The sequence below is a fragment of the Periplaneta americana genome, chromosome 4 (genome assembly GCF_040183065.1).
Source record: "Periplaneta americana isolate PAMFEO1 chromosome 4, P.americana_PAMFEO1_priV1, whole genome shotgun sequence".
Taxonomy (NCBI): domain Eukaryota; kingdom Metazoa; phylum Arthropoda; class Insecta; order Blattodea; family Blattidae; genus Periplaneta; species Periplaneta americana.
The window spans coordinates 55,973,028-55,987,576 of NC_091120.1; the positions used below are offsets into that span (position 1 = coordinate 55,973,028).

The following is a 14,549-nucleotide window of genomic DNA, read 5'->3' on the forward strand; positions in this document are numbered from 1 at the left end:
GAAGAATTTGTGCGGCAAACGGTTAATTTTGTTGAGTTTACCTGGTGATTAGGAATAAACCAACGACTTCACGAACATTGCAATACACCATTTATTACATGTGGAAAATTGATGAGCCAGGACTTGATGATACTGAATATTCTAACCACAAAGTGAAAAAGTAGTTTTTAATCATTAGTAGGTCTATATTCCTAAAATTCCCTACTGTAATACATTTCAAGCAAGTGTTTTAAGTATAGAAGTAAAACAATTTATATGAAGCTGCCAAGTTTAAATTTCTAATTTGTAAGAAAATTTTACTAGTTCATTACCTTTGCAAGGACATTTTAAAGAGAGTGTTTCAACATCAAACAGTTAATATTAATCTTTCTATAACCCAAACTAAAATTGTTTCGAAATATTTCATTGTAGTTTCAAGAGGTTAAATTTGTTGTAGAGATTTCTTCGTAATAACAATGATGATGGTGATAACAGTAATCTCATTAGGAAGCTGTCATGGTACAACATGCAATAGAAGCGAGTCACGACAACGGGTTTGCACGAACGGCTATGAAAAAAGCGTAATAATTTCCCAGTTCTTATTTTTTATTTTTCTGTATTTTTAAATCTATTAATTGACAGATGTGTCCCTAAAAATTTAGTAGCGAAATTAAGATATAAGCAACAAATTACATAGGAAAGTTATATAATAATTTAGTGTCACGAATGCAGTTTTTTGCCTTTTAAGAGAACAACTGCCAAGATTGCCAGCCATCTGCCGTAAACAAACACGAGATGGCAGTACAGTCGCTAATGCAATTGAAATGGGAGTTATGAAGTGACTCCTTACGTAACAACTAGATGGCAGCATAGTAAACCTGACAAAAGTTATTGTCGGACCATCGGATCTGTACCCCCGTAAGATATGCGAACTGAACCCTAATTCCTTCTCAGCCTCGGTAATTCATTTCTCTCCCTGCATTCCTATCTCTCTCTTTTCTATCTCTCTCTTTTCTATCTCTCTCCCTTTCTCTCCCCCACTACTCACAATTTTGGCCTTCTTGCGGGACAGTTTATTTGCACGTGCAGTCCAGTGTTGCCAACTCAACATGAACACTGTAGCACGGAGTGGCGAAAGAAATATTATTAAGCAAGTACGTAATAGCATTTTGCGATGAAGAGAAACAAACAGGTCAATATCTGTTTCCTATAAATCAGGCAACGAAAAGAGCAACTGATATCACAGGTGAGGCTTATTTGATTTCAATTGATTACGTATTAAAATTACATACTTAACTAATACTAATAATACAACATTTTTATGTAATTTATATAGGCAGGTCACAGCGCCTAATAAAGAAAATCAGGAGAGAGGGAGTCTGTGCAGGAGAAGAAAGCTAGAATCACCAGGGAAGAACAGACCAAGGGAACCTTTAATTCTTGTAGATGATATGAACCGATGTATTTTAAGAAGAAAGATAGAAGAATTTCATACCGTGTAGAATGAAGTTCCGACATTGAAGAAATTACTTAAGGTTGCGAGAGAGAATATTTTCCGAAGTTGGAGAGAAACGCTGGGGAAAGTGATTCGAGACATCGGATTTAGGTTTAAAAAATGTAGACATACAAGATGTATTTTGATTGAAAGAAATAATATTGTAGCATGGAGGACCAGTTATTTATGACACCGTTTGACGGAAGTTTGGCAACATCCCTATTCGGCAAGGTTCGTGGCCTGCTGTTTAACGTGGTGGGAGGAAAGCGGATGGAATGGGGTGAGTACAGGCGTTAACTTTTCCAAGAACGACGACAGCGCTGAAGGGGCACAGATCCGATGGTCCGACAATACCGTCAAAACCTATAACTCAGAGCAATCTGGGTATATATGATCTAGGATAGTATGTACGTACATAGAAATTACAGCATAAATGTGTATATTTTAATAATGTAGACGAATGTTAGTATTATCTTGTTCAAACAGTAGATCAAATATCAGTGGTGAAGTTTCAAACTTAAACAATGAAGGTAGTGCATCGTCGTGTTCACCCCTACGTCACGAAGCTGTGTAGCAACTTGAGTGACGGAAAGCAAACGGCTACTGTGCGCGTGGAGTGACATCCACTGCACAACGCACCGCCCGCACTCCATTCAGCCGAGACGTGTTTCCGATTCATCCGCTTAAAATGCCGTCCTCTAAACATATCAAATATCAGATGTTCATCCTCGTCATTCAATCACACAGAAGGATAAAAGTTAAAGACTAGGCCTACAGTGGCTTCCAGTATGGGCGGTATCCCGTAAGAAAAGCATACTTAATTCACAATGTGTGACTATTAAAAATTATATGTATGTATCTTAATACTCTTCTTTGTGTCATTATTTAACCTTCTTCTTTATACTGACAATCCAAAGCGTCATGGGGGAGAAAGTTTTTGGACAATCCTTCACAATGCGGGCCTCCCTGACCGTGTGATCAGCACGATGCAGGGCCACCGCGGAGAAGTAGCAGGACAAGTATAATAATAATAATAATAATAATAATAATAATAATAATAATAATAATAAAGGAGCACTCTATCGAGCATTAGAAATTTGGAGATTTAACCCTTTGAGAACTCATGCACTGATTTTGTTCTCTTGATGCACCTTTCTAAGTTGTAGCGTTCACATGTTTCACTGCAAAGTTCACAGACACACGTTTCTCCAGGTTCACAGTATCTCTTGACTGCATATTTTATGATGGAATCCATGGATTGCGTATCGTGTTATGATTTTCCGAACCAGGCTAGTAAGCATAATGGAAGTTGGCCAAAAAGAAAATTCACCCAAAAAATTTGCCCAGAATATTAATCCAGGAATATTCGCCCAAAGTGATTCCAACGATTTTCATTCTCACCCTCATTCACAGAAAATTCACCCATTGGGATAAAGTTTAGTTCATTTCATAGTAAATAAATTTTTAGCAATTCGTTTCTGTGGTAACATTTGTGTTCCGAAATGTGTAAGTGTATATGAATATCTACTTCATTTTCAACAATGAAGTGCATAAGATTTGTTGATGATTTGGCGTTGTTAGCAGACGAGAAGACGATACTAAGGGACATGCCACTGGAGCTAAAGTAAGAAATATGAGATGAAGATATGTGCAAACAAGACTAAAAACATGGTCATAAGAAGAAACATAAAGAAGGTAAACGTACGAATTCTAAACGAGACAGTAGAACAAGTGGGCAGATTCAAATCTAGGAATTGGACTAGGACGAAATAATAAAAGGACCACAAAAACGAAAATATAAAATCTTAAATATAAGACTGTAAAATATTTCACAAAGGTACGATGAATTCAAAGACGAAGGACGTGTCTTTGAATATTTGCGTGCCTGTGGTTACAACATTCAAATCGGAAGAAATCCATCCAAGACTCTGTTTCTGCAATGAAATAGGCCTCAGTCTTTCGGGAGAAATGTAAACCATTCAAAACTTCGTTCCACCTAAATTATTGCATTGTCAAGTATAAAAATTGATAGATGTGAGCTTTCTTTGTTCTAATTTTCTCTTGGGTTAATTTATTTGGGTGGATTCTCCGGTGCGCCAATCATCCATGGGTCAAATTTCATTTGGGTGAATATTCTTTGTGTGTACTAGCACCGAACCATGATGTGCCACTGTTCCTGCCTCTCCTTTGTCCAGTTCCTGTCTGTCATGGCGCCAGTGATGTAGAATTTGAGGCCTATTTCCTGCTGTTTCTTCCTTCTCTCCGCCATCTTCTTGTTCTATGCTGCGGTAGATTGTAATAGCATTTTCATCCGAAGATCTTCGATGTAAAAGGACTCTTTGGCCAATTCATAAACTAGTCTCGATGGTGCTGTCATTCCTATTCTTAGCTCGCATTTCAGATATTGAACTTTTACTTTTTCAATCTTTTCTAGTTCACTGTTTGATAGTGTTTCCCAGATAAGTCAACGCCGTATGTCACTACCGGTGATAGGACAAGTACAATACAAGCTACAAACATCCAGTCTCGTGGAATGGAGATAAACATTTGTCCACGCCGGGAATCGTACCACGAAGCACATGGTTGGGAAAAGCACGCTCTATTCATTAACAATAAGCCCCAGAGGCGGACTTACTTATTTGTGTATTATTTAAATAACTTACTTCTTTAATATCGCTTGTAAATTACGGAAGCTGAGAAACAGTGAAACAAAATTAACTATAGGGGAACAACTTACAAAACTCCGTTGGTCTGCGCATGCATAAATCTTAAAGAGTGACACAATATACTATTAACCTCCTCCTTCCTAATTGTCAGCCAATAGTAGCGAGTACTGATAGCAGTGTTGCGTTAGATGACTTGTCAATCTGTAGCGACAACGGTTCAGATTAATGAAGGGAAACTTCAGACACTGCCCCCAGCACAGCGGTAAGGTTTAGTAACCTCCTACAACGGAGTTTTGCCAGTTATAGGCCTATAGAGAGAGATGTAAAGAAGTAAACGAAGAAACAATTGAAAATTAAAGAAAGAAGGGAAGGAAAGCTGAAAGAAAAGGAAAAGTGTAAGGATTGAGGAATGAAATAAATATGAATGCAAAAAAAGTAATAGGATCTATAGTAATACCGGTAACTCACAATGTATAACGTTGAAAAACTGACATTTCTGTGTATAATTTGAAAACTGTAATATTATTAATATTTCTAATGTTGAGAAGTATTTTATTAAATATTTCGACGCCCACAACAACATGGCTATTATCTTCTCTAATCTACATTTGCGAATCCACCACTGTGGAGTCAGACGGTTAGCATGCTTGACTGTGAAAACAAGCGGATTCCGATTCAAATCTTGATTGAGACAAGTTATCTGGCTGACGTTTTTTTCCCGGAATTTTCCCTCAACTCATTAAGAGCAAATGCTGGGTAACTTTCGGCACTAGATCATTGACCCATTATCACTTTCATTTTACACAGCCGCTGGATAAAATGTCGTAAAATAAATCAATTAAAGAATACATTTTGGAACCGGTTACCGTTATTTCGAATCTCATTAGAATGTAGGCCTACAGCATTACTAGAAACATATTTCTGTCAATGTTCATAGACTATAGAAACGGATTAATAATAATTGTGAGGGAAACGGGAGAGGCCCAATAGGAAAAAGCTTCGCGCCCACTTTGTCCATCAAAAATTCCTTCGTGACTCGGAAGGGAATTGAACCGGGTCGCTACGATGGAAGACAGAGAGGCTAACCATACGGCAGCGAGTGACATACTTTCCGTAGAATCAACCATGACAACGCGGCGCTGAGATGCTCCCGGTGCGGTTCTTCTGTCATCTGAACAGAGTTACTATGGAGTAGTTGCCGCAGTGCATGAAATATGCAACGGGCTAAAGAGATGTCTACTCACGGCTCAGCCGTAATGTGCCTGGAGGCCGACTTGCCTCTCAGACAACGTGAGCAGATGCGTTTAATGGATTGGCAACTCCAGTCTCCGCAAAAAAAGTGGCACACAGTGCTACCTACGCGTGTCCTCTGGTAATTAGATTAGTACAAATGTTTGCGTATAAAATAACCAAGCACTTCTACTTCATTCCTGCTAAGCTTCATGTGCGATGGTCATTGAGTTTGTTTATACAGAGTGGAAGGGGACCGATGCACCAAAATTTAACCCTCCTGCTACCAAAGTTTATTACAACTTAGGCTGGTTCACAATAAACCGAGAACGGAAACGACAAAGAGAAGAGAACGGAAATAATGTTAAAATAAATGTATTTAAATGTAAGCATTCATATTAGTTGATTGTGAATGCTCACATTTAAATATATTTATTTTAACATTTCTGTTCTCGTTCTCGTTTTCGTTTCCGTTCCCGGTTTATTGTGAACCAGCTTTCACTAATACCAACGGGTGTAATACAATTACCCCCATCAAAATCTTATACTAATCTTTGTTAAACTTTTGGAATATTTAACAGTTTATTTATTATTGTCTGTAGACCTCCAGAAAATGTAGAAAATAAAATAATCGTTCCATTTTTTACAAATACAGGGTGTTTAAAAAGTCATATTCCATATTGCTGGAAACGTATATCAAAATTAAAGAAAAAAAAAGATATGTTACTGGTGACACTATAAGAGCATATCGGTATACAGTAAATTTAAGCTTGCCTCACTTCAACTTCAAGACAAATTCCTCAAAGCTATAGGCCTATAGTTTTGAGTCGGCCTGGTTGGCATAATTATAAATTTATTTCAAAGTTTTCAATCATATGATTTATCATTTTTGCAAAATTATTATTTGCTAATACATCTTACAGAAGAAATTTTTATGAACGTTTTCGCCTATACGGTATCATCAGATATTCTAATTGTTAACAACGAAATCTAAACGAAAGTCCAATAAGGTGTTCACAGTAATAAGCATAACAAAGGTTTAAATAATTAATCGTGAGTTATATGTAATAAAATCTGATGGTGTGAGAAATGTTCAATTAGACTAATTTGTGTTGTTTCGCCCAATTGCCGAAAAGTGAATTATAAATATATAAAATATGAATGTAAATTATATTGAACTCATGTTATATTTGTTACAGTCATTATATATACATATATATATATATATACTGTATATATATATTTTATTTTAGTTGGTTATTTAACGACGCTGTATCAACTACGAGGTTATTTAGCGTCGGTGAGATTGGTGATAGTGAGATGGTATTTGGCGAGATGAGGCCAAGGATTCGCCATAGATTACCTGGCATTCACCTTACGGTTGGGAAAACCTCGGAAAAACCCAACCAGGTAATCAGCCCAAGCGGGGATCGAGCGCAACTTCAGACCGGCAGGCAAGCGCCTTAACCGACTGAGCCACGCCGGTGGATATATAATTGTTAAAATTTATAAAATGTAAAATATTTGTACTTAATGTCTGTATGAGACAGATATTACTGATGTTGACGATTAAATTGTATATGTCTTATATGCAAAACATTGGTTGAAAATCTTCTATATTGATTGTTCACCAGGTTCTTGATCTGTATTGTGTACATGTGGAATAAGTGCGGCATTCGTTCATATTATTTTAAGGTATACCAAGTTTGGTGATCGTTTTGGATTTGTGGTCACTGGAATGTAGGTCTACACGATTGAAAACTTAAAAATAAATTTATAACCTTGAACTGATTTATCTGAAAAATCAAAAATGAATTGTAAGAATTGGCATAGTTGGTATAGCACTGGCTTTCTATGCCCGAGGTTGCGGGTTCGATCCCGGGCCAGGATGATGGTGTTTAAGTGTGCTTAAATGCGACAGGCTCATGTCAGTAGATTTACTAGCATGTAAAAGAACTCCTGCGGGACAAAATTCCGGCACACCGGCGACGCTGATATAATCTCGGCAGTTGCGAGCATCGTTAAATAAAAAATAAAACAAATATATGAGTAGTTTAATATCAAAGACTGACATCTGTCGTCTCCATAGTTTTGATCTAGAGGCAATTTTTTGTTTCACAGTGTTCTTTGTAATATTTAACACAATTTATTTTATAAATGTAGTGTTAGAGTTTCCATATGGTTACACTATAACTGGAAAGAGCATGAAAAATTGTATAAAAATCCACAGCTCTCTAAATTTCTATCTGAGGTCAGATGTCCGCCTTTGATATTAAGTTACTCATATCTAGTTTTGATATAGTAGACAACATACCGGTAGCTATAAGCTATGAATGTAGTATAACACAAATTGCAAATCATTTCAGTTATTTATTGAAATATAAACATTAGAATCCAATCTATACAAGAATGAACACCTCCAAAAGGTTTGTCTATAATAAAATAAAATTGTAAAAATTCTACAAAAATATCTAAAAATAAATGAATAAAAATATAAATCCAATAAAACAAAATGTAGTTCTTCGTTGAAATTAAAATATTCGAACACTACCTATACTACAATGGTCATCTCGGGGGGGGGGGGAAGTCTGCTAATAATCATTTCTAACAAAAATGCTTTCCGAATAACCGTAACATGCAGGAATAAAATAATTTGACAACCAAAAGTCATGATAATATAAATATGAGTGATGACATAAATAACACAAAAGAAAATAATTTGGAACCAGGCAAACACAAATGAAGAAAATTAAGCTACAGATTGAATTTTACATCCTGGAATTTTCGTGACACAGACTACCAAATGGGGTAACAAGATCACCCCACATGAATAAAGTGAATTACTTCTTAAAGTAGAAGAAATATTTATGTTATTCTTATTTCAAAATATTAGTAGACATATAACAGGCAAATACAAGGAATTAAAAAAAATAAATATGGACAAAAATGGAAACAATACTCAAAAATAATCAGTGGGGTAACTATATTATCCCCCTTGGTAGCAGGAGGGTTAAGAAGTGATTCTACATGTTACATATAACAAAACTTTTACTACACTTTTCCTTCGATGAAGCACCGTTAATCAGGACAAAAATAGTATTTGTCCAATGTTTGCAGCGCTCTATTGCGGTAACGTCCCGAGAGAAATAACTGATTGCCAAAAAATAATCTGGATAGTTAGTGTCTTGAGTTTTTTCTTTGCAAATTAAACTGTCTAGCCATGAATTTAAATTGAATAATTGTGAAAATCGTTAAAATAAATCTTGCAACGCAGCGCGGTGTCGCATGCCTATGACTGAGTAGGGGGAGGGAAGATAAGGGATGTGACAATGACGTAGTCTGACCTTCACTTGCTGTGTTGACATTTACGTTCATTTAACCTTTTTCAGTCTAAAATTACATGCAAATAACACTATGTGCTGTAAGGATTTATTTTCAGGAGTTAATTTAATGTAAGGAAAATCATGTCAGTAAAAATTATTACAACTTATTTCTCATATCACAAGATGCGTATTTCCGTTTAAAATTGCGATCACTAAGCCACGAGCGCATTACTTCATTCCCTTCCTATCGTAAGAGACAAGGAGTCGAATGCTAGGGGTTGCTTTTGTTTACGTCTGCTACAGGTCTACATCTTCTTGAATTACTAACTCGGCCCTGACAAAGTGCAGGCCGCACTTGCTAGAGTTATTGTTGTAGCCGTGATGTTGTCAAATGCTTCATAGAAATGTAACAATTTCCTCTAAAACGGTTAATGTTGTACAAAAAAGGAAACTTGTATAGATTTTTCAAATCTGTCCTCATGATCTACCTGTATTACCAGTTTCATTTTGGTACAATGGTTACCTTCCATTCTGTATAGGGCTATTACAACTTCTACTGTTGGTTCGTCGTTATATAAACTAAGAACTGAAAGTAACTGTCTAATCCCTTGTCATATTCTCACTATAGCGTGTGTTTACTACTAAGATTTAAAATCATCCGTCCTCAAGTGAGGTTGACCACTGGGATCCGGAATTAACAAACATAAAAGATAAAGGGAAATGAAACGGGCAAAATATGGATTAGATTTGTACATTAAAACAAACATTTACATGTTAATATATAGATGATAGTGTAAAATTTGAAGAGAGGCCTTCAGAATTTCCATTACAATCTTCTGAACCTCATAAAAGGGAATTTTAAAGGATTTAAGAATATTACATGTAAATTTTGGTAAACAATCCCTCGCTCCAAATAGTAAGCCTGCAACATCCCAGTTGTAAAGCGAAATGCCATATTTTTCATTGAGATATGGAAGACAAGGTACATATTTAGCTCGCTTGTCATAATTAATCTGCAGTGCTGGATTTGTGTCTCGTTCAAAGCAAATCGTAAGGTCTAAGACCATCGCTTTCTGGGTTCTTTTATTGATGGCAATTATATCGACTCTTCTATGAGAATCATCTTCAGACACACAATGAATCTCCTCATGTACTTCCCATCCTCTGTTTCTTAACAGGTTGGCAATTGCTGTACGGACACGATGGTGTCTGTTGTTACGCAATAGCTCTCCCTTCTTACAGAACTCCAGTACGTGGCCAAGTGTTTCAGTCTCGCTGCAGCCGGGATGGCGACAACGGGTAGTACTGAAGATTCTACCAGGAAGAGATCTCACTGCGGTGACGTTACAATACATCTTGATGGCATTGATGTATTCCGAGTACGAAAGACACTTTTTGGAGCAAATCTAGGAGTTGGCTTTGGGACATTCTTCAAATGTAGAAACACCTTTGCCTTTATGTGGGAGCTGGCACCACGGTGCTCTGCTAAGGAATTATGTGAATTTATGATCCGTTATAAAGAATTTTAGATTATATCGTTCCTTCGAGAATTACTCTGGCATAATGTAGTTTACAAGGGAATTTTCCAGAAACATCAGGATGAAGCCGGCTACAAATGAATTGTAAGTTATCACTGATAGAAAATAATGAACCTACCTTTCATTATAATACATAAATAGGCCGAATGAAGAAAAAAATATAATTGACGTAGAGAGAGAGAGAGAGAGCTATAAGTAATGCCATTATTTCAGGGGATTATTCTTTGAGATGTTTCAAATCAAAAAGTTCAATACTATTTTCTCGTCTTTGCTTCCTTTTTGAGATATAAAGTGTTTTATATAAAACATTTCATACCGAGTTGTGGGAAAAACCATTCATTTAATTCCCAATATGCTCAGTCAATTTAAGAGACAGTGGCACTGTCCATAGCTGCCATAAGGCATAAGGTACTTCCAAAAATATATTTCTGAACTCTCAATTCGAATAGATTTTCTGTCAAGATGTCGGAGAACAAATGTCTAATAGAATTTTCCGCGATCCTTCACTTTTCGTCCACTAGGCTTTGACAACAAATAGACCCTATAGATATGTTGTATCCGATTTTCTTTATCATATTTTTTTGAGTGGGTTACTTTACGACGCTGTATCAATATCTTAGGTTATTTAGCGTCTGAATGAAATGAAGGTGATAATGCCGGTAAAATGAGTCCGGGGTCCAGCACCGGTAATTACCCAGAATTTACTCATATTGAGTTGAGAGAAAACCCCGGAAAAACCTTTACCGGGTAACTTTCCCCGACCGGGATTCGAATCCGGACCTTTTGGTTTCGCGGTAGACACGCTAACCATTACTCCACAGGTGTGGACTCTTTACCATGCTGTATTATTATTAGTACCTGGAAGACCAATTGTTAGTCGATAGGCTAAAGAGGGAATGGAGGCATAAAAAATGTTACAGTAGCCTATTGATTTTGCTATTTTATTTTTAAATGTTTTTCTGTTCAAGTTTTAAATGTAGGCTAAACCTTAGACTTATTTTATTATCAGTAGATTACTAGCTCGTACAAATCAATCTCGTTATTTAATCCCTCTAGAGATGTAGCCAAATCGATTTTTCGCACCCAAAAACTTTGGCCCGTTTTAAAGATAATATTTATAAATTCATACTACTAAAATCGCATTGTACGCGGTCAATGGGTTAAACAAAACTTCATTTTTGTATAATTGCTTTGTAAATCTTTGAACCTAGTGTCACTAATGACATAAGAGTTCGACTGTTGATACTGAACAAAGGAATAACGGAAAGTCTATTGAGGCTGATTCACAATAAACCGGGAACGGAAACGACAACGAGAACGAGAGCTGGAATAATGTTAAAATATATGTATATAAATCTGAACATTCACAATAGTTAATTGTGAATTCTCACATTTAAGTACATTTATTTTAGCAATATATCTGTTGTCGTTCTTGTTGTCGTTTCCGTTCCCGGTTTATTGTGAACCAGCCTTTACACTGGATGATCTCCCGGCAATTGGACCTGAATCGTTTATTGAACGAGGAGCTTAGTTTCAAATCGTATTATGTTCAATAAATAATATTTTGTAGGGATGACGAAAAACTGAATTACTCGTAAACCGGACAAGTTTTCATTACACTACACACACAGAGACTTAAGCACTTGTTTCGAGATTTAAAAATACGACAACTTGAAACGATCAGACTGCTTAAAGAATACAGTAAAGAAAAGTAACACATTCAATTTCGTCCAGGGGTGGACTTAATACGTTTTGAAACGATGCTCCTCTAAGGATAGAAATAAGAGCGATAATTTTCATGATATATTCCAACATTATTTCGTCAGCGTGTCGTTGGTTGCAATGCGGCAGACTAGGATGCTCACCTGTAGGTGTCAGCCATGGTGGCGATAGGTTGCGGGATCGACGAGTACATGGAGTTGAAGCCTGAGTTGATTGGCAGGCGGCTCGTGGGCGCCGGGGGGCTCACCCCGACCTGCTCCACTGCGCGCCGCTGGTTGCGCAGTTTTTCCTCGCGACGCCATTTTGCTCTTCGATTGCTGAACCAAACCTATCAGACAAAACAAAACAACAAAAAAATGTAAGATTAATCCTCGTAAGTATCCGCGTCTTTCTTCTGCACATAATGAAGTCGGTCAAAAACAGCAGCTAGATTACGAAGTCCGTGTTCTTGATATGTGGTCCGCGAGCTGGAACTGGTCCACGACAGCTGTCAAGGATAAATTCAGCTAATAAAAATTTCAACTGAGTAATGGGTCTACCGAACTGCCCCATCGCTGCGGGAACTAGAGTAACGTAAAAATCAATGAAATAACATGAACTTCGTCATCAATGTATTATAGGCCTATATACATCTCGATTACACAACTATTAACACTATATCACTTCGGAATATGTAGAATATATCTGAGATAGCCCACGAAAGACTGAAACTAGCCAACAAGGTACCATACCTAGTATTTAACACGCGAAAGCAAAAAACATATTCCGAAGTATCATATATATTAGCCTATATTGTCACGTGGGGGGGGGCAAAGGCTAATTGGGATTTCCCGGTCTCTGATCGGGTGAAAAACCCTGATGAAACTGATATTTAACTCTTGCGGTGAATTTCGGTGAAGTCCGGATGGCCTAAGTAGTCAAAGTCACTCTCCTCATCTCCATGCTGGGGCCCTCTGGGATCTTTTAAAGATGCGAAAGAGAGAGTGGTGTGCAGAAAGCAACGGGAAGCTATCGCATTTATCTTTCCCAAGAAAAACTGCAAACATAGATGTACTGGAAGGAATGGTAAACGGGAGAAGAGATTGGGCTAGAAGAAGATTTCAGATGATAGAAGACATTAAGATATATGAATCATATGAGGGAACAAAGAGGAAGGCAGAAAAGAGGAAAGACTGGAGAAAGTTGAATTTGCAGTGAAAGACCTGCCCTTGGGCACTAAATGAAATGAACTGTCATGTGAATAACGTATCATATAATATAGCTACTATAGGCCTATAACTATACTACATCATACCACACTTGTCATGCATTGTATCATAGATCTACGTACAGGCTATCAGTACAAGTGTCGGCAACCTATGGCACGCGTGCCAAGAGTGTCACATGGAACGATTAATGACACGCTTAGTGACGTGTAATACAGCAATTATTATCTCATAAAAAGGGAACTGTAAGTAAAAGACATATTTAATAGACTAGAATCGTGTTTTCTGGTGGGTTATTTTACGACTCTGTATCAACATCTCAGGTTATTTAGAGTCTGAATAAAATGAAGGTGATAATGCCGGTGAAATGAGTACGGGATTCAACACTGACAGTTACCCAGCATTTGCTCATATTGGATTGAGGGAAAACCCAGGAAAAAACCTCAACCAGGTGAGTTTCCTCAACCAGGATTCGAACCCGGGCCACCTGGTTTCGCGGTCAGACGCGCCAACCGTTACTTCACAGCTGTGGACAATCGTTATTTACTACATTGCAAACATATTAATACCAGATCAAGCTACTAGGCCAGACTTGCAGAAGTGGGCGCCAATTGTGACGTACGTCATATGGCGGAATACGTCACTCATCTCCTCCTTCCACCCCTGCGTCATTGACTTGATAGGAGAAGAGATTTGTATTCAGTGTCTGTATTGTGTACGAGTCACAGAGACATCATTCAACGCCGGAGGACTGTGGACGGGGAATCAACTCTTTCCTCATGCTTTCACCCCTCTCTCGCCAGTTCTGCATCCCAGGCCTATGTTTGAATGGTTGTGATGCTACAGAAAATAATTTTCGAGATTTTGGCAGGAATATGTATTTCATAATTTCTGTAAGTTTGCACAGAAATTGTGATTTTTGGCAAGTCTTCCTCCTGTCAGTACGTCAGTGTACAGCAATTCTTCCCAAACTACTCGTATTAGTCAGATTTTGTTCATATTCAGTATCTACAAGTCAATTTAAGGTTCGTTCCAACAAGATGTTCATGAATCAGTTCATGTTCGGATTTTGTACTAATTATCTTATGCGCATGCGCTGGTTGAGTACCTGCTACGAGATTGAAACAGAACTGGATGGTGTTGGAACGCTTTCTCGGATAATCGCGTACTAAATCCAGAAATGCTATAACTATGAGAATCTCTGTTTGACAATGGGCTCCATAATTAGGCCTAATATCGTTTAGCAGCTAATGCAAATTGCAGAACATATACCTTATTTAGATAGTTTTCTTAAAGAAGATAAAAAATAGATAGACCTAAACTTATATGAAGATAATAAAAAAAAATATGTAAAGTAGAGAATTTAATTTATTTAGATAATGTGTAAGGTG

General features: G+C 37.2%; 1 protein-coding gene across 1 annotated transcript in view; it reads right to left on the minus strand.

Annotated features, from left to right (window-relative positions):
- Window positions 1-14,549, minus strand: part of toy (twin of eyeless) — a 477,612-nt gene that overhangs the window by 36,027 nt on the left and 427,036 nt on the right. The window contains exon 8 of the mRNA XM_069823349.1: window positions 12,097-12,281. Coding sequence (XP_069679450.1) covers window positions 12,097-12,281 — 185 coding nt within the window. The remainder of the gene's footprint in view (window positions 1-12,096; window positions 12,282-14,549) is intronic.